Consider the following 25,705-nt stretch of genomic DNA (forward strand, 5'->3'; position numbering starts at 1 on the left):
GGTGTTTCTCAAGGAACATTGCTCAGCAGGGGAATTCTGGGAGTTGAAGTCCAGACCTCTTAAAATGGCTGCCGGTTGAGAAACAATGCCCAGCTGGGGAATTGTGAGCATTGAAGTCCAGACCTTTTAAAATGGCTGTCGGATGAGAAATAATGCTCAGCTGGGGAATTCTGGGAGTTGAAGTCCAGACCTTTTAAAATGGCTGCCAGTTCAGGCAAAGTTCACCTTTCACTTAGCGATAGAATTTGGGGGTTCAGTTCCCTATTGTTGCATTATTATTGGGCATGGCTTTGCTCTCCCGAGCGGCAGCTTCTCCAGACCGACCTCAAAGAGGACTAGCAACTTGACTAGTTGTTTTCAACCACTTTTTTCCCTACCAAGGGACCGGCCGCCCGCCATGGGCCTTGTCTCGGAGATATGGCAAGCGGTCTTTCCACGCGCCAGGAAATTCCTGGGCATCCTGGCATGGCTTTCCATCTGGCAGACACTGGCAGTGGATGATGGGTAAGGATGGAAGCCAACCCGAGTCCTCCCATGTTCTCCCCCTCGCGAGACACCACAGGCAACGATGGGATCGCAGGTTTCCGTTCGAATCTCTCTGGGCCAGAGAAAGGGCGAGCGACGGAATTCCGCTCCTTCTCGATTGCATCCAGGGGTGGGAGTCTAACCGGTTTGGATCGGTTCGACTGAAGCGTTTGCTCCGAATATCAGCAGGCAGCGAACCGTCTCGCTGTGACTTATCATGTAAGCCCGCCCACCCCTGCGCTTTACCTCCCAATATAGACTCAGTTGATTAGCGCGGCGTATCAGATTGCCTCTTCTCAGCTGGGTTACTCGCGTTGCAAGTTGCTCACGATCACCTAACCGGCGGTTAAAACCTGGAGAGTCCCACCCCTGGGTTGCACACCCTGGGAAACCTTTTCCTTGCCTCCTTGCTGGGAGCTTGCCATGACTTCGGAGTTTGCCCAGGATCTCCTGGTGGTCTCCTTTCCGCCTCCTAAGCAAGGCTACATATAGGAAATTTCACAATTGTGAGTTTTGGAAGCAGCAGCTTCAGTTTAAGTTTTATTTTAGATAGACACACACAACCCCTCTGCCCCGGACAACCTCACCCCCAACTCCGGGGCTGTGTTTTTATCCTGTCTGACAGGCGCTGGTGTGAGAGGCTGGTCCAGGTGCGGGAGGAAGACGTGGTGAGCGTCCGACGGGAAGACGTGGTGCCTTGCGTGGAGGTTTACCATTACACCATGGCCGGTTGGCACCTCGACCGGGACCGGACGCGCCGAGACTCCGAACCAGGGGGGACCCTGTGCTACATTTACAAGTGAGACACGCCCCGGATGGTGAGGCAGTGAGGGGGTTGGACTAGATGACCTCCGAGGTCCCTTCCAACTCTCTGATTCTGGAATTCTGTAAGGGTCTTCTGCTCCAGCAAAGGGTTGGACTAGAAGACCTTCCAAGATCCCTTCTGACTCTGTGTCATTCTATAAAGGGTCTCTGGCTCGGGCAGGGGGTTGGACTAGATGACCTCCGAGGTTTCCCTCCCCACCCCGTATTTTCTTCCCTTCCCTTACTCTTCCATTAGTTTTTCTTTAATTCCCCCTTGGGTTTGACAAGCTGATATAAAAATATACCAAACGTGTGAAATTCTTACCCCCAAAAAGAAAAAAAATTGGAAGGGACACGCCGAGGTCCTCTAGACTGACCCCAGGCCTGCCAAAGCACGGGAGGTTCAACAACCCATGCGAGGGACTGAGGGAATGGGGGGGAGCTTCTCCTGTTGGACAGGTGCAAGCCCAACCTGTTTTGGAACCCAGTTGGATGTCTGCCTGTTCGGTCTCCACCCTCTTTGTTACTCCACCCCACCCCACCCCCAACAGGAACGAGGACCCCCGGCCCGTCGCTTGGAATCGGACGGTGCGTGCCTGTTGTGACGGATGGACTGGGCCCCACTGCAGTGAGGGTGAGGAACTCGGGGGGAGGCGGTGGCTGGGGAAAGTCTTCCTCCTCTTCCTCAGGACGTTGTCTTTGGAGACGGGCGGTCATCGGACTTATGAACTATTCCCGTAGTGACCATTCAGGCCTGGAAAAAATACCACGGGGGCCTGGAGGGGGTGGTTTGAGTCTTACCCTTGCAGCATCCCCCCGAAAAGAGGCGACTATGGTTTGCACTTAACGCCCGAACAGTCCCTAAAATCCGGAGGCTCGTTGACGGATTTGTATTTACGACCATCGCCGCATCTGGCGATCCACTTTGGCGATGAGCAACGGCAGTGGGGATTCCTTTGACGACCAGGAGGAACTCACTTAAAACCTGCCATGAGTCGCTTAATGACCGGGGCAAGAGAACGTAGTTAAATGAGGCAAAACTCACTTCACCAATGTCTCACTTAGCGACAGAAATGTGTGATTTCCATTGCGGTCATAAGTTAAAGACCATCACTCGAAAGGTGCTACGGGCAGTCCCTGCTCACCTGCAAAGCTCACTTCACAAATGTCTCTGAACATTAGTGACGGGAATTTGGGGCTCAAAATTAGGGTCATAAGTCAAGGATCCCCCTCTATCCGCCCACAACTCGGGAAAGGCTCCTCTCGGGGCAGCCAAGCTCAGTCTCTGCTCACCTGCAAAGCTGACTTAACCAATGTCTCGCTTAGTGACAGGAACGTGGTGGTCGTAAGTCGAGGACGACCTGTATCTGCCCACCATTCAAGAAATGCTCCTCTACAGGCAGTCCAGTTCCGTCCCTGCTCACCTGACGAACTCCCGTCACTAATATCTCACTTAGTAAGGGGACTTTGGGGCTCAGAATTGTGGTCGTAAGTTGAGGACCATCAAAATCTGCGCATCAACTCCAGAAATATTCCTCTAATGGGGCAGCCCGACCTCAGTCCCTCCTCACCCACCAAGCTCTCTTTTAAACAATGTCTCACTTAGCATCGGGAATGTGGCGCTTCAAAATTGCAGTCATAGTCCAGGACTATCTGTATCTGCCCATCACTCAAAAGATGCTCCTCTACGGAAAGTCCCTGCTCACCTACAAAGCTCACTTAACAAATGTGATGGAAATTTGGGGGCCAAAATTATGGTCGTAAGTCGAGGACACCTCCCCCCCCCACACACATAAAATGAGTGAACTCGGTCTGTGTGGGGTCTGGTTGTGTGAATCTGATGCTCACCCTGGGCTCTGCTTTGCAGGAACGGCGTCAGTGGGCTCCTGTTTCTCCTCCGGGCAGTGCCAGGATGGTCCCGGGTTGCAAAACCTCTCCCTCGTCAGCATGTCTGAATGCTGTAGCCTCCCTTGGGGACGCAGTTGGCGAAATGCCACTTCCGGGCTCTGCTTTACCTGCTCTAGGGGGCCCCTGAAAGGTGAGTTGCGCCAGGGCCCATGATGCTTCGTAGCAGATTTAGCGAACCAGCTGTTCCAACACTCAACAGGCCCCGCCCCTCCAGCTCTATATTTCCATCATTTTCACCTCAGTGGATTCGCGTGGCACAGTGGATTTCGCTGTTTAACTCACCAGGGCTGCCCTGTAGAGGTTCGAATTGGTGTTGTTGGAATGCTGCACATTACGGAACCAGTTGTTAAACCGGTTGCAGCCCACCCCTGGCCAGGCCCCTCCCTCCCTCGCCGGGTTGCGGGGAGGAGAGAAAGGATCCATGGGTGAGACGCGTCTGAGATATATCCGCTGCACTCAGGCCAAGAATGCCGGGTGAGACCAGCAAGAGAATTCTCACACAGGACCCCTGCCAGTCGGTGGAGGGGGTGGCTTTGTTCAGTGGCGACCCCTCTCTCAAGGGATCTGGCCCCTAGTGGGGGGGTTTCTAGGCAGGTGCAATGGGGCAGGCTTCCGTGAGCCCCTGGAATTGCAAGGCCAACAAGGGGTGGGGGTTGGACTAGATGACATCTTAGGTCCCCCTCCAACTCTAGGGTCCTGGGATTTGCAGTTCTGAGGTCTGAACCGCAGAAGTCCCGGAAGGCCGAGGCAATGGCAGGATAGCAAGGCTCAAAGGGCTTTGCTGCCTGACCTGACACCTCCCCCCACCGCAATCCCAGATTTTATGGGGGCTGTTGGATTTTATGGGGATGGGGGAGTTACCCAAGGAATAATTTGGAGGTCCAACTCGAGCCAGCGCAGTGCGAGAATAAATCAAAATGAGATCCTGACAGCTGCGAGGAACGCAGGTTTATGTATTCCTAAAAGCAAGGGGGCAGCAACACAGAAATGTGGCAACTACAAAGAAATGGAGTACAGCTACAGTGTTTTATAAAGGTGAGTTGTCCAGGATGTCAAAATGTCTACATGCTGATTCTAGGGGAATACTTGAGGGACATGTGTTTGTGTGTGTGCGTGTAGGTATGCTTAAGGTGTTTATTTTTGTGCAGTTCCACTAGGACAGTAGTCCTCAACCTGTGGGACGCAGCCTGCTACTGCGACGTGGTCAGTTGGCCCTCAGGCTGTGAGTAGCTGGCTGATGCTTGCATGTTCGGGTATTTTCCCACGTCATTATAGTTGTGCTTTTAAAGTTGTAGCAACATTTCGGTAGAATCTCATCTGCCATCATCAGGCTTCTGTATTGTGTTCGTCTGTGAATCAGACTTTTACAGTTGTTTCAGTTTTAACAAACACCTGGGCACAAACAGATACCCCCTGATACCTCCAGCTCAAACACACCCCAACCAGGCACCCAGATGAAACCTAGGTTCCTAATAAATGATAGCCGCCATTTACTCGGAGCCAAGCTGCACTAAAAGCCTCCAATACAGGAACACAATGTTGTCAGCCAATCAAGACACAAAAAAGCCACAAAACAGACAGAAGATATTAGAAACACCAATCAAGCGGAACACAGCAAACTCCAAGACCAATAAACACAGACCAAGACTCCCAACCAATCAGGATGAAGAAAAAACCATTCTGGCACAGCAGTAGGCTAGCCCCAAATTTAAAACAGAAACGGCTGTGAAAGTCTGACTCACAGAGGAACACAATACAGAAGCCTGATGATGGCAGATGAGATTCTGCCGAAACGTTGCTACAACTTTAAAAGCACAACTACGGTGACGTGGGAAAATACCTGAGCAAAGCTGAATGCCATACATGTAAGTACCCACGAAAACTTAAGAAAACACAGACACAGACATATATGTAGGTCTAGGTGTGTTCGGGTCTTTTCCCATGTAAGGTGAAGAGTATCTTGGCGACGTTTCGGCGAGGTCCCACTCACCATCCTCAGGCTGGTGCTTTTGGCTTCGTGCCAGTGCAAGCAGTGTGTGATCGGAGCTGCCATCTCTCTATAAATACTGGTGGTTGGGGGGGCTGGTGTGCTGGGCTGGTTGGCTGTGCTGCTTCCTCTTGATTGGTTGATGGAGTTGATGTTGGTATAATGGGCTGTGTGATGGCCTTGTAAGTTTTGTTGTGGAAAAGAGATCAAACATGAATGACCCAGGAGATTACAATGCAGGACCCAGGATACCACAAGAAAAGAACTCACGAGTCCATCACACAACTCATTATCCAAGCTGTTAAAACACGAGAGGCTAATGGAAAAAAAGATCACTACAAAACAAACGACCCAGGAGATTATAGCACAAGATCCAGGATCTCTCTCTCTCTCTCTCTCTCTCTCTATATATATATATATATATATATATATATATATATATATATATGATGATGATCTTTGTAGAAAAATATAAAACTTCTTACTTGGGCGCCATCGTTTTGATAGCCGATTTCTCCCCAGGGGCCGTGGCTTCGCCGTCTCTGCTCCGCCCACCCGCCCACTCAGTGCTTCTGGCCCGACAAAAGTACCACAATCCCCCCTTTGCAACCTGTCTCACCTGGGACGGATTGCACTATCGCACCTTCGATGGGAAACATTTCCGCTTTGTGGGGAACTGCACCTACATCCTGGCTGCGGCTTCCGATGGCACCTGGGCTGTCTACATCTCATCCGGCAGCGGGGGCTGCATGTTGGGCCAGTGTCAACGGGTAAGGGGGGCGGGGTCTGCACAGGACAATTGGCCTTCCTGGGGAAAACAGATTTGCTGAACAACTGTCTGGCTCACTTAACAACGGTGGCGGGAGAAGTCATTCAAATGAAGAAAACCCGCTTAAATGGGTGTCTCGTTTAGCGACAGAAATTTGGGGCTCCACTGTGGTTGTCAGTCGAGGACTATTTGCACAGAACGCTTGCCCGGGGACCACCTCCCCAACCTGGGTGGGCTGAAGAGGAGGGGAGTGGGTCGAGACCCTCCAACCTCACCGCCCTCCTTGTCTGGTAGGATCTCCGCATCCTTTTTGGACTCGACTCGGTGACGGTTCACGGCCGCAACATCTCGCTTAATGGCATCGTGGTGCCTGAGAGGGAGCCTCTCCTGCGAAAGGGTGAGGACTGGGTGTATGGAGGGGGGACGGTCAGGGAAGGGAGGGGTCCTTTTGCTGCAGCCTGGAGAGTCCCAGGCTGGCAGGCATATTTCCAATCCACTGTCAACGCTTAAATTCTTAATTGGGGAATGTGATTGATGACACCCAGCCCATGAACATACTTAATTGGAGAATATGATTTATGACACACCCAGGAGGGAGGGGGGAAACTGGGCCACAGGTGACTGTGAATTTCGTAGGCCAGAGTTGGCTTCATTTAGGAGAATGCCGGCATGTTTCTCCTAATAAAACTTTTGGGATTCTTTTGAAGCTCGGCTTGAGGCTCATGATTTAATTAGGGCAATCGCCGGAATCCTGACACCACAGTTTGTCTCTCTCCCCACTTGACTGTCTCCTCCTCCTCCTCCTCCCTCCAGGGATCAGCATCTGGTGGCTGGGAGACTTTATTTTTGTGGACAGTGGCCTGGGAGTCCGGGTGAAATTTGACGGACACAGCACGGTGTACATCACCATTGGCACCGCCCTGCAAGGGACCACCCGGGGGCTGTGCGGCATCTACAACAACAACCCTGCAGGTAAGGCAGATGGACGTCTGAATGCCAGGCCCAGGAGGATGGGACCTGGCCTCCCATTCAAATATACGCCCCCCCAGAAATGGAAGAGGGAGCCCTGGAAAACCCCTGAGAACCCCCCAATGGAGCCCTTTAAAGAAGAGGGTTTTAAGAAGAGATTGGACAACCGCTTGTCTGAAATCATGTGGGGTTTCCTGCTTGAGAAGGGGGTTGGACTAGAAGACCTCCATGGTGCCTTCCAATTTGGTGATTCTGTAATTCTGTTATTCCATCCCATTAATCTGCTATTCCACTATTCAGCTATTCTGTTATTCATCTATTCTGTTATTCCGCTGCTCTGTTTTTCTATTCTGTTATTCTGCTATTGTGCTATTTTGTAATTCTGCAATTCCGTCATTCTGCAATACTGTTATTATGTTATTCTGCTATTCCATTTTCCTGCTATTCTGTTATTTTTCTATTGTGCTATTTTGTAATTGTTATTCTGCTATTCTGTTTCCATTATTCTCTTATTCTGCAATTCCATTATTCCATTTTCCTGCTATTCTGTTATTCCATTAATCCCTTATTCTGCTATTCCCTTATTCCATTTTCCTGCTCGTTATTCTACTATTCCATTATTCTGTTATTCTGCTCTTCTATTATTTTATTATTCTGGTATTCCGCTATTCAATTATTCTATTCTGTTGTTCCATTATTCTCTTATTCTGCTACTCTGTTATTCTGCTATTGTGCTATTCAGTAATTCTGCAATTCTGCTATTCTACTGTTCCATTATCCCGCTATTGTTATTTGGTATTCTGCTATTCCATTACTCTGTTATTCTGCTATTCTGTTATTCTGTTATTCTGCAATTCCATTATTCCATTTTCCCGCTATTCTGTTATTCTGCTACTGTGCTATTTTATAATTCTGAATTTGTTATTCTGCTATTCCGCAATTCCGCAATTCTGTTATTATGCTATTCTGCTATTATGTTATTCCACGATTCCGTTATTCTGCTCTTTTATTAATCTGCTATTCCGTTATTCCATTATTCTGAAATTCTGTTCTTCCTTATTTACTCCTTTATCTTATTTATCTGGAGTGCTGTTCCGCCACCTTCCCTGCAGCAGAATTTTTTGGGGGTGGGGGGTGATGGTGGGCACGTCCAGAGAGCTTCCCAGTATCCTAAGCTTCTCAAGGTGACTTAAAGAAACAGGAAGCCCCCTTCCCTTCTCCCAACCCGCTACCGGCTGTTTTCTCCTCCCCGTGCTCTGAGCAAGCCCCTCGCGAGCCAGCCCCTCCCCCTTTCTGTGCCCACAGATGACTTCCAACGCGTGGAAGGGGATTTGGTCATGCTGGCGGCCAGTTTTGGCAATTCATGGCGGATTCCAGAGACCAGGCTGGTAGGTACCCCGTGGATGCGGGGGGGTGGGGGGCTTTGGGAGGTGGCAACAAGGTCTCCGCGGGGCTCGGCCCCAGGTTCTTGAGGGTATTGCAGTTGGTTGCATCCCAATCACAGATAGTCCTCAAGTTACAATGGCAACAGAGGGCCGCCCACACACACATTTCTGTTGCTGAGCAAGACCAGGGTGGGATTCTATTGGTCAGTCTGGTTCTATAGAACTGGTTGTTATGATTCTTCCCCGTTCGGAGAACCAGCAAATTGCGCCACTCCTTACCTGGCATGCGCGCCATCCAACTTGCCTGGGTTGGTAAATTGCTGTTTTTCCTTTCCGCCACCTGACCGTCAGCTGTTCTGCTGCGCTGGGAGATTTAGATTAGTTAGGAAGCAGGAAATCGTGGTATTTCTTGCTTTCTAGCTAATCTAAAAGCAGAGCCGAATCTCCCTTAGGACTGAAGCTTCTATTATTCAGTGCAGACTCAGGTAGCCGATGGCAGAAAGGTGGATCTCTGAGTGAATCTGTGATTCTGCGAGCAACTCCACCTGCCTGCCTGCTTTCTGTCAGCTCTGAGATTCAGCTGCCAAGATTGTTATAAGCAAAGGGGGGTGGAGGAGTTGGAAAGTTCATTTCATATGTCGCATTAAACAATTCCAGCTGCAGTTAATTGGTTCTTGTGATTAATGAAGTGTGAGAAGTAGGAGGAGAGAAGGTGCATTTTGTGAAATGCGCTGAAAATGACTTTCAGTTTGGAAATTCAATAGACGTACCAGAGCTGTTCCTAATAAATCAATTGGAGATTATACTTGTGTCAGAGTGATTGATTACCATGGACAATTTCTGGATGCCTAACAGTTTGCCTGCTTTGCGGTAAAAGTTGCCCCTTTTTTAAATTAAAAAAAATCAATATTTACATACATAGTGTGTTGTGAGTTAATTTTGTGAGTTTGCTTGTAAGCAAATATTAGGCAGCAGATTGCAGAAAGGTAGATCTCTGAGTGAATCCGTGATTCTGTGAGCAACTCCATCTGCCTGCCTGCTTTGCCTGATTTGGGGTAAAAGTTGCTCTTTTTTAAAAATAAAAAATTCAATATTTACATAAATATTTATAATATTTACATACAAGCCACGCCCAGCCAGTCACATGACCAATAAGCTACACCTACAAATTAGGCCAAGCCCACAGAACCAGTTGTTAAGAAATTTGAATCCCGCCCCTGAGCGAGACATTGGTTACAGGCCCCATTTGAATGAGTTTTCTGGCCACTTTTGTGACGGGATTAATTGCAGAATGATTCTGCGATGTCATTTTTGTGCATGCGCTGCTGGTTTCCACGAACCGGTTGCTGGCAAGCTGCAGATCGGCACTGGTCCATGGACCGGGAACTGGAAACCACCTATTCTATTTTATTCCAATTAAAATTAATTCATTCAACCATTACATTCTTTCTTTGCCTGCAGCAGAGTCTGTGCCGAGACGCCTCGGAGGAACCACACCACTGTGACACGGTGCCGGACGACGATGTTCAGGAGGTTGCCAGGGCGACTTGCCAAAAGTTGTTCTCTAGTCCTTTCAGCCAATGTCACAGGCAGGTGAGGAGTCAGTTGTGCACAAACACACACACACACACACACACACTTCAGGTGTTTTCCCCCAGCCATGACTGGAGAGGCAGTCCTCCGCTTATGACTCTACATTGCTGTCGCTAAGCGAAACGTTCGGGAAGCGTGTTATCTCCCTGGATTTTGCGGCTTTTCTTCCCACCCTGGTGAAAGGAATCCCTCCTGTTCATCCCATGGTTGTTAAAAGGAATTTAGCTTTCCCCTTGACTCTGCTAGTCAAGAAGCGGCCCAAAGGGGATCGCGTCGGGGGTGGGATTCAAATTCTGAAACAACCGGAGCTATGGGCATGGCTAGGTGGGTGTGACTAGGTGGTCACTTGACTGGGTGGGCGTGGCTTCTTTTCTTGCAGCAACCCCCCTCCCATTTTGGGGGCCTTCTGGGCCTCAGGGGACCCTACTGGGGGGTGTTTTTGCTCCAGAAGGCTTCCTTGGGGCCCAGGAAGAAGAGCCAGCCAGGTGCTCGATTTGCTGGTTCTCCAAACTGCACAGAATCAGAATAACTGGTTCTATCAAACCAGTCCGAACTGGTAGAATCCCGCCCCTGGATCGTGTAACACACACACACCGGGACGCTGTGACCATCACAACCATGAGTCACTTGCTAAACATCTGAATTTTGATCATGGGGATGCTGCAACGGCCCTGTGAAAAACGCTTCTTTTTTTTACACTGCCATCGGAATTTCGAATGGTCACTAAACGAATGGCTGTAAGTTGAGGATGACCAGTACAGCCAGCCTACCTCTCCTGAGGCTTTGCCCTTTCCTCCTCCCTGTCAGGTGGACCCCCAAAATTTCTACGATACCTGCAAGTATCTGTTGTGCAGCCAACGGGCAGGGCCTGTTGACGCCTGCGAGACCTTTGCCAGCTACGCCCGGGAGTGTGCCCAACACGGGGTCTTCATCAACTGGAGAAGGGCCGGTTTTTGTGGTAAGGGGCTGCAGGTCAGGGCAGAAGGGGGTGCAGTGAGGTCTCCGGACAGGGGTGGGATTCTCCAGGTTTTATACTGGTTCGGGGATTGCCTGACACGCGTGTGCAAAAGTCAAGTAATACAGCGGAGAAGTGGCAATCCTCTGGGCTGCGCTAATCAGCTGAAGTGATCTAGATAGGTAAAGCACAGGTGGGTGGCGGGTGGGCACACATGGTAGTCGCAGTGAACCAGTTGACTTTTGATCAAGGGGTTCGGCCAAACCAGTCCGAACCAGTAGAATCCCACCCCAAACTTAACACTTCCAAGGTGATGGTGCGATTGTAAGGAGTGAAACGCTCAAACCTCCCGAAAGACCTTGAGCTCTACCCGCCCTGCGAAGAACCTGAGTGGCTACTGCCCCACAGGCTGTCTTTGGGGGGGGAGAGACCCTCTCTCTTTGGGAAATTGATCGGAATAGAAGCTGGAAGGGACCTTAGAGGTCTTCTAGTCCAGCCCCCTCCTCAAGCAGGAGACCCTCTACAATTTCAGACAAGTGGCTGTGCAGTCTCTTCTTAAAAACCTCCAGTGTTGGAGCAAGCAGTTCCACGGGTTAATTGTCCTCATAGGAAGGAAGGGAGACAGGGAGGGAGGGAGTTCTCCTGCCTGAGAGTGGGTTGGACTAGAAGACCTCCCAAGGTCCCTTCCAACTCTCTAATTCTGTCAGGGTCTCCTGCTAGAGCAGAGCGGGGTCAGATTAGAAGACATCCAAGGTCCAAGGGTGGGATTCAAAACTCTCTGCTCAGTTGCTGGGTTGGTGTGGCCATGGTGGGCGTGGCCTACCAGAACTTCCGGGAGGGCCATTTGTCACGTTCCCCAGAGTCCGGAGGCTTCCCTCAGGCCTCTGGGAGGGCAAAAACAGCCTCTCTTGGCTCTGGAGACCCTCTGGAAACTGGAAACTTCCAGTTTGTGGACTTCTGGAACATCCAGAAGGGCCACATTTTCCCCCTCCCAGAGCCTCCGCGTGGACCCTGCACTCTTACCTGCATCCAAAATGGGCTGCGGGGGGACTCTAGGAGGGCCGCGGTGGAGTGGCTGGGGCCACCCGGTCGGTTCCACTAAGTATGTAAATTTAACATCTGGTTCACTTGAACCGGCCTAAACCGGCCCACCCGACAACTTTATCATTCTCTTGATTCTGTCAGGGCCTCCTGCTCTCCCCCCAAATTCAATCCCTCTGTTCTGGTCCCACTTCCACACAGAGAAGCCGTGCGGCCCCGGACAGCGCTACACGGATTGCGTCTCCTTCTGCCCGCCCAGCTGTGCAGCGGTGGGCATGGCAGACGGCGAGCACTGCCGAGCGGAGTGCGTGAGCGGTTGTGAATGCATCCCGGGACTCTACTTAGAGGAAGGGTCTTGCATCCCGCCAAGCCGGTGTCCCTGTTTCCACCGACGGCAGAAGTTCCACCCAGGAGAGACACTACAACAGCGCTGCAACCAGTGGTAAGCCTCCCCCCTGGTCACTTCGAGACTGGGTGCCCAAACAATGGGGGGAGAACTTCCAGCTCAGAGAGCACCAATGATCCCACAGTCCTCTCCTTCCTTCCTTCCTTCCTCTTCCTCCCCCTTCCTCCTCCCCTCCCCACACCTCCCTCCCTTCTAGCACTGATAACGTTCCCTAGTTGGGTCATGAAATGTCTGCAAGGAAACCACACAGCTCAGAGAGCCCCAAGGACCCCACAGTCCTCCCTCCTCCTCTCCCTCCTCCTCCTGCCCACTTCCCTTCTAGCACTGAAGACCCTCTCCCCACTCAGACAGCAACCTGTTGCTTGCTCCCACAGCACATGCCGAGGGGGTCAGTGGGTCTGCTCACAGGATCGGTGTGCCGGCGAGTGCGTCCTCCATGGACGTCTCCATTATTTGACTTTCGATGGAAAGCGTTACTCCTTCCGTGGGGTTTGCCACTACATCCTGGTGCAGGTGAGGACACACAGGAGGGGAAGGGGCTCAGTTCCACACCCTTGATTTTCCCTGTCAGAAGGTGATCCCAGGAGACAGCAATCATCGTAAGTATGAGTCAGTTGTGGAATGTCTGAATGTTGACCATGTGACAAGGAATGCTACAATGGTTGTAAGTTTTTTTTAAAAGGGTGTCGGTTCTGTTTTCGGTGCCTCGGCAGTTTCTAAGGGTCACTAAGCGAATTGTCATAAGTCAAGGACTGCCTGTAGGTCACAAAGGCAGTCAGTCGAGGCCCTCACATGATTTTTTTTTCTTTTGATGGTCATTAAATGAACGCTGAAGTCCTTCAGCATGTCAGCTCAAATCTTTCTCTGGTCTTTTTAGTTTTGCCAACAGAAAGGGAGGGGGGAGCAGTGCAGCAGCTTGGAAATCAAAAACGCATTCCATAAATGTTTTCATAGATAGTTTCCAGGCAACTGTCTGTTGTCCACCCATCACCCTGAAACTGACGGGGGTACAGAGAGAGTGAATGCTATCTTAGAACTCATAAAAAACGTCTACACTGGTCTTCTTAGAGTTGCCAACGGAAAGGGAGAGGGGAGCAGTGCAGCAGCTTGGAAACTCAAAATGCATTCCATAAATGTTTTCAAAGATAGTAACTAGGTGACCAAAGTTTCTGTCGCGCAAAAATTCTAATTGGAGAACATGATTGATGACTCTTGGCTATGGATGTGTCTCATTGGAGAATATGATTTATGACACACCCATGGGGTGGGGTGGGGAAACCAGGGTGAAGGGTGACAATGAATGATGAGTTCCAGAGTTGGCTGTACCCAGGCAGTGCCAGACATGTTCACTCCCCATAAATCCTTTGGAAGTTTTGAAAGTTTGGCTTGAGACTTAGGATTGAAATGGGGGTAACTGCCGGAATCCTGACACAGTGAGTGCTGAGGTCGTTCAGTGACCACTGCCGTCATTAAGTGAACCTTTGGAGACTCGCTTCACCACTGGTTTTAAGTCAAGGATGATCTGTGTTCCCGCAGGATTTTGCTGATGGGAAAATTCAGATCCAGGCAGAGAACGAACCATGCGGGAACCAGGGTGCTGTCAGCTGTCTTCGGGCTGTGACTGTCACTGTGCATAAAACCTCGGCCTGGCTGTCCTTCTCAGGTGAGACTAAGGGTCTGGGCAACTACCTTTGGTAGGTAACAAAGACACCCCAAAGTCCCGCCTGCTCCTCCCCCTCTCCACAAAAGATCTTCCCTTCTAGCACTGATGATGTTCCCGTGTTGGGTCATGAAAAGTCTGCAAGGAAACCGCCCAGCTCAGAGAGCCCCAAGAGAAAATCAGATAAGCAGAGATTAACACCAGACAAACAATCAAGGAAAAAAAACCCATACCAATCAAGGGTAGGAGGGGGAATCACACTCCTGCCAATACTGGCAGGCCGAGCAATTGTACGTAAACAGAGATCAAACCACCTTTGTAGCACTGATGACATTGCCTAGCTGGGTTATGAAATGTCTGCAAGGAAACCACTAAGCTCACAGAGCCCTCCCTCACTCCCCCTCCCCACTCCCCTCCTCCTTTCCACAATCCCCTCCCTCCTCACACTGATGATGTTCACTAGTAGGATTAAGAAATGTCTAAAGAAAACCACCAACCTCACAAAGCACCTAGAACAGAGTCGTTGTCATTGTTGTCCTCCTCCTCCTCCTCCTCCTCCTCCTCCTCCTCCTTTCCCTTCTAGCACTGATGATGTTTTCTAGTTGGGTCAAGAAACATTTAGAAGAAAACCAACAACCCCACAGAGTGCCAAGGACCACAGAGTCCTCCTCTCCTCCTCCTCCCCATCACCAAACCCCCTCCTCCATCCAGTACTGCTCCCCAGGGGGCTCGTTCCCTGCTGGGCACCCAGTCACCTTGCTCCGTCTCTGACTCTTCCTCCCACGCCATCCAGGGTCCGTCTCGGTGAACGGCCAGGACGTTGCCCTCCCATTCAGCAACGCCGACCTGACCGTCAGCCGCGCCTCCTCCGCCTTCCTCCTCCTCCAGGCCTTTGGGGCTCACCTGCTGTGGGGCCTGGAGTTCCCGGCTGCCTACATAACTCTCCAGCCCAGCTTCGCTCACAAGGTGAGTTCTCGGGAGGATGTCAACTTGTAAAGCATCCCTGGCCTCCTTTCGAGTTGCCATGGGGAGCGGGGGGACGGGACACTGAAGGAGCAGCAAGGAAATTAAATTTTAAAAAAAATTCCAGAAGTACATTCCACGCATGCCTCACCAAGGCGTCACCCAGCCGTCAAGATGCTCCGGTTGGAGAACGCGATTTATGACACACCCTGGAAGGAAGAGGAGGGAAACGGGTGATAAATGGCCAACATGCACTTGGGGAAAGTGTTGCTCCTAATAAATCATTGGATTTCTTTTGACGTTTGGCTCGAGGCTCACGACTGGATGAGGGCTTCCGTCGGAACCCTGACAGGGGGCTTCTTCTGGGGAGGGGTCCCCAGGGGCCAGGAGGAATTCATTTAAAACCAGACTCGCAGTTGGGCACAGGAAGGTGTGGGGCAGGAACCTCCTTCCTCCTGGCGCTTCGATCTGCACAGTAGCGTCCTTCTCTTTCTGGAGTCCTCCCCCTCCCCGTTACCTCCCCTCCCCTCCCCTGCCCTCCCTTTCCTGACCTACCCTCGTCTTTATTCCCTTCCCGTTTCTCTCTTTTCTTCCTTCTTTCTTTTCCTCCCTCCCTCTCCCTTTCTTCTTTACTCCTTCCCTTCCTTCCTTCCTTCGCCTTTGGTTCCCTTCCTTCCTTTATTCTTTCCTTCCTTCCTTTCTTTTCCTTCCTCCGTCCCTTCTTTCCTTTCCTTTCTTCCTTTATTCTTTCCCTTTTCTTTTCTCCTTCCTTCCCTCCCTCCTCCCCTCCTTCTTTCCTCCCCTCCTCCCCTCTGTCCCTTCTTCTTTCTTTTCCTTCCTTCTTTTTTTCCTCCCTTCTTTTTCCTTTCCTTTCCTTCCTTCCTTTATTCTTTCCTTCTTCTTTTGTCTTTCCCTCCCTCATTTCTTTCTTTTCCTTCCTTCCTTCCTTCCTTCCTTCCTTCCCTCTTTTCTCTTGCCATAAAGGTGCAGTAAATCCCACCCCATCCATAAGCACTGAACTTCTGGATGAGACCCAGTCGCGGGCTCCAGATGCCCGGCGTAATGTCGCGCCCCTCCTGGGCTGGCTCTCGCCCGCTTTCCTTCAGGTCCGTGGCCTTTGTGGGACTTACAACTGGAACCAGCAGGACGAGTTCACCACCCCGGAGGGCGACGTGGAGCCCGGCGTGGCTGCGTTCGCCCGCAAGTTCCAGCTGCCCGCCGCCTGCGCCCCCACCGCCGGTCTCCTCTTCGACGCCTGCAGCACCTACACCCAACGGCGGCAGTACGCGGAGGCGGCTTGCGCGGCCCTTCACGGTGCGCCCTTCCAGGTGAGCGAGGAAGACTGCGGGAGGGCGGGGGGGCTGCTGTTGGGAGGGGCCTACGAGCAAAGGTTTCTTCCCCCAACCCCAAAAACTTTAACCTCAGACTGTCTACTGTTGACCTCCCCACTTTCCTAAGAGGTCTGTAGGGGCCGTGAAAATATAAATATCTTATATTTATTCATTTAATTTAATATTTTATTTTACTTATATTGCCGCCTATTCGCCTATGGTGGCATACACAAATATGTAAAACCATTTTTAAAACAAAAATAATAATAAAATAAAAATAAAAAGCAATTAAAAAAACTAATAAAAAGAATCAAATAAATTAGTAAAGTACAAATTTGGAAAAAAAATTAAAAATATATAAATCACCTTATATTTTATATACATCAACCAATAAGTATTCTCTGTATCTATAATTCTCTCCGTCTTATATATTTATTCAGTATATTGTATGTATCTGCCATATCGTTTTCTTAAGGTCCCTTAGATTAAGTACACTCATCCATTCTTCTTATTTTTTGGTATCTATTCTCTAACCATTTGTGCCACGACAGTAGTATCCAAAGTTTTCTTTCTCTTTCATTTCAAACGTAAGCAGATCCATCTCCACACATTCAGATAACAGACCATCAAAGTCGGAAGGGACCTTGTAGGTCATCTAGTCCAACCCCCCCACCCAAGCAGGAGACCCTGTATACCATTTCTGACAGGTGGCCGTCCAGCCTCTTCTTGGAAGCCTCCAGTGATGAAGCTCCCACAACTTCCAAGGGCAACTTCTCTTCCATGGGTTGATTGTTCTCCCTGTCAGAAAGTTTCTCCTTATTTCAAGGTTGAGTCTCTCCTTGTTCAGTTTCCATCCATTGTTCGTTGTCTGGTGCTTTTAGGTGCTTTAGAAAATAGCTTGACCGTCTTCCCCCTCTCTGTGGCAGCCCCTCAAATATTGGAAGACCGCTATCATGTCTCCCCTGGTCCTTCTCTTCCCTAGACTAGCCAGGCCCAGTTCCTGTGATCGTTCTTCGTATGTTTTAGCCTCCAGTCCCCTAATCATCCTGGTTGCTCTTCTCTGCACTTTTTCTAGAGTCTCAACATCCTTTCTATAGTGTGGTGACCAAAACTGGATGCAGTACTCTAGGTGTCTGTCTGTCTGTCCATCCGTCTGTTCATCCATCCATCCATCCATCCATCTATATCAATGTGTATCTGTCTGTCTCTCAGTCTGTCCATCCGCCCACCCACCCACCCACCTACCTACCTACCTATCTATCTATCTATCTATCCATCCACCCATCCATAGTAAGACCACACCTAGAGAGGGAGGGAGAGGGATAGGAGAAAGAAAGGAAAAGAAAGAGAAAAAGAGAAAGAAAAGAAAGAAAAGAAAGAGGGAGGGGAGGGAGAAGGAAAGAAAGGAAGGGAGGAAAGGGAGAAAGAAAGAGAAAGAAAGGAGAAGGAGAGAAAGAAAGAAAGAAAGAAAGAAAGAAAGAAAGAAAGAAAGAAAGAAAGAGAAAAGATAGAAAGAGGGAGGGAAGGGAGAAGGAGGAAGGGAAAGCGAATGAGATATGGACGGGTGGATAGAGGGAGGGAGAGGAGAGAGAAAAAGGAGAGGAAGGAAGGACCCAAAACCCTGGCACTAGACAGCAACTTCAGAGGATGCTTCAAAACAGCCCAGCCATCCAGGATCTGGAAGGGGATCTCGGAGGTCATCTAGTCCAACCGCCCTCCCTGGCTCCCGAGAGCATTGTTCAAGAACGTTTCCTCTCTTTTGGGCCAACCTGGTCCCCTGACTGCCTAGCCACGCCCCCACCCAGTCACATGACCACCGTGCCACGCCCAAAGAACCAGTTAAAAACCGTCGTATCCCACCCAACCCCTCTCGCCAGCCCTGTCACAACTTGGTGGAGCGGGAGCCCTTCTACCAGCTGTGCCTGGAGGACGTCTGCAGCTGTTCAGCCGGGGACGACTGTCTTTGTGGTGCCCTGGCCACCTATGCCCATCACTGTGCCCAGGAGGGAGCCCTCGTGGCCTGGAGGAACCAGAGCTTCTGCTGTAAGTGTCCCTGGAGCAGGGGGTCTCCTTCTGCTCCCTTCCTTCCTTCCTTCCTCTCTCCTTCCCTTCTTTTCTTTCCCTTCCTTCCTCCTTCCCTCCCTCCTTTCTTTCCTCCCTTCTTCTTTTCTCCTTCCCTTTCCTCCCTTTCTCCCTCCCTCCCTTCCTTTTCCTCCCATCCTTGTTCCTTCTTCTTTTCCCCTTCCTTTTCTCCCTCCCTCCCTCCTTTCTTTTCCTCCCTTCTTCTTTCTCCTTCCCTTTCTTCCCTTTCTCCTTCCCTCCCTTCTTTTCTTCTCTCCCTCTCTCCTTTCCTCCCTTCCTCCCTCCCTCCCTCCTTTCTTTCCCTCCTTCTTCTTTTCTCCTTCCCTTTCTTTCCTCCCTCCCTCCCTCTTTTCTTTTCCTCCCTTCTTCTTTTCTCCTTCCCTTTCTTCCTCCCTCCTTCCTTCTTTTCCTCCCTTCCACTCTCCCTCCCTCCCTCCCTCCCTTCTTTCTTTCCATTCCTTCCTTCTTCCTTCCTTCTTCTTTCTGGCTTCAGAGGGAAGAGGGGAACGATTCCACACAAGCAGCGGGTGAGCATGCACTGCTCCATTTCCACGAGTGACAGGCGAGCCTGCCTGCTCACTCCCATCCATGAAGCTGCGCGTGGAAGCACAAGCGCCTGCCGGTTGCGTGGCTCCGATTCTGAATAGGCCACGACCTGCGTGTTGTGGGTCCCTGCTGTAGAACAGGGGTCACCAACCTTTCAGACCTCAGGGACCACCAAAGTCACCATTTTAAATCCTGCGGAGCAGAGAATCCTGGGAACCCCCCACCCCAAAAAAAAGTCTGCAGGAAAATACCCCCACCCCGTTTTCGTGGAGATCAATCATTCTTTATTTGGGATTGCAGGATTCCGTCTCCAGCTCCATTTTCAGGGAGAGAGAGAGAGAGAGAAACTTTTGGCTTCATGCAAGGAAAGCAGCAGAAGCTGCAGAAGTCTTTCTTTCTCTCCCCCAAACTCTGCCAGAAATGTGTCTGTGAGTCGGGTTGAGTTGGGTGGGGTGGGGTGGGTTGGGTCAGTTGAGTTGTCTGGGTTGGGTAGGTTGGGTTAGGTTGGGTTGGGTCAGTTAGATTGGGTTGGGGAGGTTGGGTTGGGTTGGGTTGGGTTGTAATGAGTTGGGTCAGTTGGGTTGAGTTAGGTTGGGTCAGTTGCGGTGGGGTGGGGTGGGTCGGTTGGGTTGGGTTGGGTTGTGCTTAGGTGGGGGAGACCCTCTTGAACACATCTAAATTGTCTTCTTGACCACAGCAGCGATGCTCATTGCCTTGGGATTTCCTGGTGGTCTCTTTTCCAAGCACGAGTCTACCAGTCTCTCTTTAGTAATCTGCTCCTGCCCCCTAGCCATCTCGTCCCCTCATAACGACATCTTGGCGGCATGTCCGCAGTGGATATTCAGGATGGAATCCACACCCCGTGGCCTTTCTCTCTGTCTCTCTCCACAGCGGTGCAGTGCTCCGGGGGCCAGGTCTACCGAGAATGCACCACCCCCTGTGGAAGAACCTGCGCCGACCTCCCCGTGGAAAAAAATGGTGCCTGCGAGGACCTCCAGCCTGTTTGCGTGGCTGGGTGCAATTGCCCAGATGGCCTGGTGCTGGACCACGAAGGGCAGTGCATCCAGCCGGCCATGTGTCCTTGCCTCCACCACGAGAAGGCTCACCCGCCCGGCAGCAAGATCCAGAGGAGTTGCAACAGCTGGTAGGTTGCAAGTGGGGTTTGAGGAGCATCCTGGGTTTGTAACGTGCACCGTTCCAGTGCTTCGGTCTGCATGGAGATCCCCTGAGGAGTGAGGCTTAAGTCTTGCTTAAGTTGTGGTAACTGGCGGGGGCTGAAGGCAGAGGTAGACTTCTCAGAACTATGGAGCCAGAAGGAGACTCAGCAGTCCTGCTTTACACCGGTTTGTTCTGTCTTCAGGTCTTGGAGTGGGGAAGTCAGTCGCTCATATAGAAATAGAGAAACTACCTGAATAGCTGCAAGATTCTTCTTCTTCTTCTTCTTCTTCTTCTTCTTCTTCTTCTTCTTCTTCTTCTTCTTCTTCTTCTTCTTCTTCTTCTTCTTCTTCTTCTTCTTCTTCTTCTTCTTTCTCTTCCTCTTCCTCTTCCTCTTCCTTCTTTTCCTCTTCTTCCTCCAGGTTCCTATTCTTCTCCTTCTCCTTCTTCTCCTTCTCCTTCTTCTCCTCCTCCTTTCTCGTCCTCCTCTCCCCCTCCTTCTCTTCCTCTTTTTCCTCCTCTTCCTCCTCATCATTGTCTTCCTCATTTTCCCCTTCTTCTGCCACTTCTTCCTCCAGGCTTCTATTCTTCTTCTTCCTCCCACTTTACCTCTCCCTCTCCTTCTTTTTCTTCCCCTCCTCCTCTTCCTCCTTTCTATTCCTATTCACCCTCCTTCTCTTCCTCCTTTTCCTCTTTTCCTCTTCTTCTTCCTCTTTCTCCAGGTTTCTCCTCCTCCTCCTTTTCTTCTTCTTCCTCCTCCTCCTCCTCGCTCTAGGTTTCTACTCCTCCTCCTTGTTCTCCTCTTTGCCTTGCTCTTCTTCCTCCTCTTCCTCCTCCTCCTCCCCCCTCTAGCTTTCTATTCCTCCCGCTTGTCCTCCTCCTTCTCTTCCTCTTTTTCCTCTTCTTCCTCTTCCTCCTCCTCTTCTTCCAGATTCTTCCTCCTCTTCCTCCTTGTCCTCATTTTTTTTCTCCCCCCTCCGTTTGCCACCCCAAATATTTCAGGACCAAAACGGCATCCGCTCAGAGGTGGTATTCAGCCAGGTCGTACCAGTTCTGGTGTAACCGGTAGCGAAAATTTTGACTGGTTCAGAGAACCAGCAAATACCACCTTTGACTAAGCCTGCCCACCTGCCCTGGTCTCTCCTATATTCCCTTGTTTTTAGCTCAGCTGATTCGCACAATAGAGTGGATTGCCATGTCTCAGCTGAGCTGAAAACACCAGCTCAACTTACTCACCCCTGTTTGAACCAAGGTCGGTCTTTGAGCCCCACGCGCATATGCGTCGGAGTGCGTTTCAGGCATGTGCACATAGAATTGCTCACAGAACTGGTAGGAAGAGAAATTGAAAACCCACCTCTGGCATTGGCCCATAGGTCAAATCTCCCTCGGAGAAACGTCCTTCACCCACAGGGCTACAGCCGCAATCTGTGCGCTGGTGTTCTAGTGTCCTCTGTGCTGCCACAGCTGGCACGCCCCCCCCATGCCGTTTGCATCGCAGTGATTCGACAGAGTGACTAAGAGATGTTTGATGAAATCACCCTGTGACCTGTCTGTCTCTACGTCCCAGGATAGGTTGATTTCATTGACTGTCTCTGCCACGCGATTCCAGCTGTCTCTGTTCTGATCCAGGCTTCCTAAACCGTAATTATTCTCAAACTTGTTTTTAAAGCAAAACCTCTTTTATTGCAACGCTGGGAATTGTTTTCATTCTCAGTCGGAATTAAGCTCAAACAGTCCAACAAGATAAGCACCCACCTTTCAGTTCTGTGGCATGCTGCCAAAAACAGAAGTATCCAATTAACTAAAAAAGAAACCAACCAAAGTATAAGAAAAAACAACCAAAGTACAGAGATCTTCAAGGGGGACTCAGGACCGATCGAACAACATTGCTTCCTGCAAAGGTTTTGTTATCTTGGCCTGACTTTTATCCCTTATGGGAGGGGCAATCATCTTCCAGCCTTATTCCTGAGTCACCCCTTTGTCTCAGCTGCTCTTGCCTTCTGGCAGTTCTGGGCACATGCGCGCTGGGACCAGGCTCCCCTGGATCCTCTGCCTTGCTGCTGCCAGACTCCAGAGGCCCTGGAGTTAGCACCCCTCTCCCAGGTGGTCCGGGCCTTATCTCTGCATTGGATGCAGGACCCTCGTCCGAGTGCTCCCAAGACTCCCAGATGGTCCCTGTTCTTCCCCACTGTCCAATTCTACTGCCATCTGCACCGGCTGCTGGCAAACCACAACAGTGTCGCTCTTGTGGATAGGAGTGTCCTGGCTACCCTACAAGTAGGATAGGACCTAGAACAGCGATGGCAAACCTTTTCGGCACTGAGTCACAAACTGGAATGTGTGAGTGCAGGTGTGTACGCCGGAGCACCGGAAACTGAAAGCCAGCTGGCCTTTGCGTGCACCGGAGCAGCAGAAACCCAAAGGGCAGCTGGTGCATCAGAAACCATCAGAGCACCTGGCAATGGCACGTGTGCCCACAGAGAAGGCTCTGCATGCCACCTCTAGCACATGTGCCACACATTCGCCATCAAGGATCTAGAACAACCTAGAACTCAGAAGAAATTTTCTGATGGTGAGAACAAATCAACCGATGGAACAGACGTTGCGGGAGCTTCATCCTTGGAGGCTTTCAAGAAGAGATTGGATTGTCATCTGTCAGGAATGGTGTCGGATCTCCTGCTTGGGCGAGAGGGGGGTTGGACTAGATGATCTACCAGGTCCCTTCCAACTCTGCTAATCTGTTAATCAACTCTGTTAATCTGATACCAGGAGACCAACCCTGGTGGACAGTTGCCGGGAAGCTGAAGGCCTCTGGGGGACCAAAGGGATGAACGTGAGTGGCCCAAGAGACTATCATCAAGCGGGCATAGCTTGGGACTGAAAGATTGGAAAGGCTCCGCCTCAGTCGAATGTCTCACGCCCTGCGAAGAACAGCTAGTCATTGATGTTTAGTTTAGTTTACGTTATTGTCCTTGCACCTCGTACGATGAAATCAAACATCATCCTGAGGGCACACTATGATCATGAAAATAAACACAAACATCCTTCACGCTCCACACATTGAATTGGAAACCCCTGATATTGCATTAATATTGCACCATACAGCAGAATTCAAAAGAGCTCCTGCCCTGGGAAAGACGCTGTTTTTCAGCCCTATTTGTCCTTGTTTTTATTATTGTCCTCTACCGTCTGCCAGATGGTAATAGTTCAAAAAAAGGGTTCCCAGGATGAGGTGAATCTTTGAGGATGGTTTGACCTTCCTTAAGGCAGCGGGAGCTATAAAGCTCTTCCAAAGAGGGGAGAGGGCACCCCATGATCTTCTGGGCAATGACATTCACCCTCTGGAGTGGCTGTCCGATCTGCCATGGTGCAATGGGCAAACCCTACACAGGTGTGCAGGAAGTTCAGATACTCTCCCTGGTGCAGCGGTAGAAGGTCACCAGCAGTTTCTCATTCCGTTGTTGTTTCCTGAGCAGTCTCAAGTAGTATAATCTCTGCTGGGCCCTTTTGACCAGGGCTGCAATGGGGGCACCCCACCAGGTCAGGTCCTCTTTTAGGGTAACACCCAGAAACTTAAAACTGGCCACCTGCTCCACTCGGTCTCCCTTGATAAGCAAGGGCTGGATGTCTGATCTGTTCCTTCTATATAGTCCACTATAAGCTCCTTGGTCTTATTGGTGTTGAGGACCAAGTTACTGTCTCCACACCACGAAAGCAACCATTGGTTCACATCATCTCGGCAGGCAGACTCGTCCTGCCCCCCCGGAGAGGAGCCCCACCATGTACGACCGCAATTGACCCCAACATTTCGGTGGCTAAGTGAGATGCTTGTGAGGTGAATGGGGGCCTCATTTTTAACCAGCATTCTTTCCCTCATTGTTACGTGAATTGCAGCAGGGTTTAAATTCATCCCACCATTGTGAAAGCGACTCTGGCATCCCACCTGTGACTTTGCTTGTCAGACGTGCTCAACAGGGGGAAATTGTGCGACTTTGAGACCCTGCAACTGTCGTAAATACACACTGGTTGCCAGGTCGTCTGAATTTTGATTATGTGGTCATCGGGGATGCTGCAGAACCCGCCCCCCCGCCCAACCCTTACGGCCACGTCATTGAAATTCAGGCCCGTGGTCCGGAGTCCCTTTTCCCAGCGCCATTGCAACTTCCAAACAGTCATGAAACGAACGTGACTCAAGAAAGGTGGCGTTTCCTAGAAGTCAAGTGGATGACAACAGGGCAAAGCTGGAGCTGAGATCCATGCGCCGAATTCTCCAAGTGAAACGTTCTTCATCAACGTCATTTTCAGTGCCATTGTAACTTCCAACAGTGACTAAACTTACCTTGCCATCGTAAGCAGAGGTGGTGTTCGGCTGGTTTGGACCGGTTCTGGCATACCGGTAGTGAACATTTTGAGTTGTTCGGAGAACCGGCAAATGCCACCTCCGGCCCCCACCCTATCCTCTCTTATAGTCCATTGCTTTTTTAGTTCAGCTGATTTGCCCGGCACAGCAGATTGCCGCAACTCAGCTGAGCTAAAAACTAGCGCTGACAGAGGGTGTATTTTAATTGCTGCACCTGCGCACAAAGTATGCACAAAGCACAGTGTGATGACCCAAAGGGGCGTGGCACAAAGGAAACACAGTCAGTTAATCAATAAAAGTCCCTTTATTTGTTCCAACTTTGCCCCCCAATGTCCTGGTTATCTTCTGGCTGGAGGAAAACTCTCCCAGGAACAGCCTTTGGCTGCAGAGATTCAAGTCCAAAACATGGTCAACAAAAACTGTAACTATAAGTCCAATCAAGGCAAGATGAGTAATTAGTCCAGCAGGGCAGCAGCAAGAATTCTAGATGTGAAGGCACAGCCATAATTCAACAATGTTTGGAAGATGTCATTAATACAGATAAGCAAAGTCAACACAAGATAAACTCACGTTGGCTCCAAGAAGCTGCCACATGCAGCCTGCATGTCTCTTAAACTCTCATTCCCAGGTGTGGCTAATGAAGGGAATCAGGGCCCTTTCCTCCCTTGTAAGCCACGCAAACCCACGTTTCTCCCTTCTCCCTTCTTCCCTGCATGTCCCTAGGATGAAGATGCGGTGGGCCTGGGTCTTCCTCTGAACTCCCTCTCCCTTGTTCTTCCTATTCCCTGCTCTGCCCACCCAGACTTTGTCCTCCCCCACTCCGGCTCCCTGTCAGCTGTCTGCCTTCCTCCTGTTTTTCAGTGTTTGTGAGAACGGGGCCTGGAGTTGCACAGAGGAGACCTGCCCCAGTGCCGTCCTTTGTCCTGGAGAGTTGGTCTACGCCTTCAAAGCTTGCCTCCTCACCTGCGAGAGCCTCCTGAGCAACCTCAGCTGTGACGGCGCCTCTGATGGCTGCGTCTGCCCCCCTGGCACTGTCTTCCTGGTGAGTAGTCCAGAAACGCCATCCCTAACATTTGGGAATGTGGAATGTCCACCTGTCCTGCTGCAGGGGAGAGATTCTGTTCTGACCCAGGCTTCCAGAGACCGTAATTAAGCTCACGCTTGGTTAAAACAACTGTTTTTTATTTCAACAGCTGGGAATTCTGTTCATTCCCAGCCTGTAATGAGTCCCAAACAGTCCCTCGAGATAAGCACCCACCTTTCTCT

The 25,705-nt window shown here is 50.5% G+C and overlaps 1 protein-coding gene across 1 annotated transcript in view; it reads left to right on the top strand.

Annotated features, from left to right (window-relative positions):
• The first annotated feature begins 397 nt into the window (after positions 1-397).
• Positions 398-25,705, top strand: part of SSPO (SCO-spondin) — a 151,091-nt gene continuing 125,783 nt past the window's right edge. Inside the window, 18 exon segments of the mRNA XM_087917120.1 lie at positions 398-504; positions 1,151-1,324; positions 1,881-1,963; positions 3,197-3,367; positions 5,732-5,994; positions 6,288-6,390; positions 6,807-6,965; positions 8,268-8,350; positions 9,809-9,940; positions 10,748-10,898; positions 12,138-12,378; positions 12,717-12,855; positions 13,879-14,005; positions 14,796-14,968; positions 16,072-16,293; positions 18,174-18,339; positions 19,816-20,068; positions 25,301-25,481. Of these exon segments, the coding sequence (XP_087773246.1) occupies positions 398-504; positions 1,151-1,324; positions 1,881-1,963; positions 3,197-3,367; positions 5,732-5,994; positions 6,288-6,390; positions 6,807-6,965; positions 8,268-8,350; positions 9,809-9,940; positions 10,748-10,898; positions 12,138-12,378; positions 12,717-12,855; positions 13,879-14,005; positions 14,796-14,968; positions 16,072-16,293; positions 18,174-18,339; positions 19,816-20,068; positions 25,301-25,481 (2,928 nt within the window).

Source organism: Pseudonaja textilis, chromosome Z (assembly GCF_049901715.1).
Source record: "Pseudonaja textilis isolate UNSWEBS1 chromosome Z, rPseTex1.2, whole genome shotgun sequence".
In the NCBI taxonomy this organism is placed as follows: domain Eukaryota; kingdom Metazoa; phylum Chordata; class Lepidosauria; order Squamata; family Elapidae; genus Pseudonaja; species Pseudonaja textilis.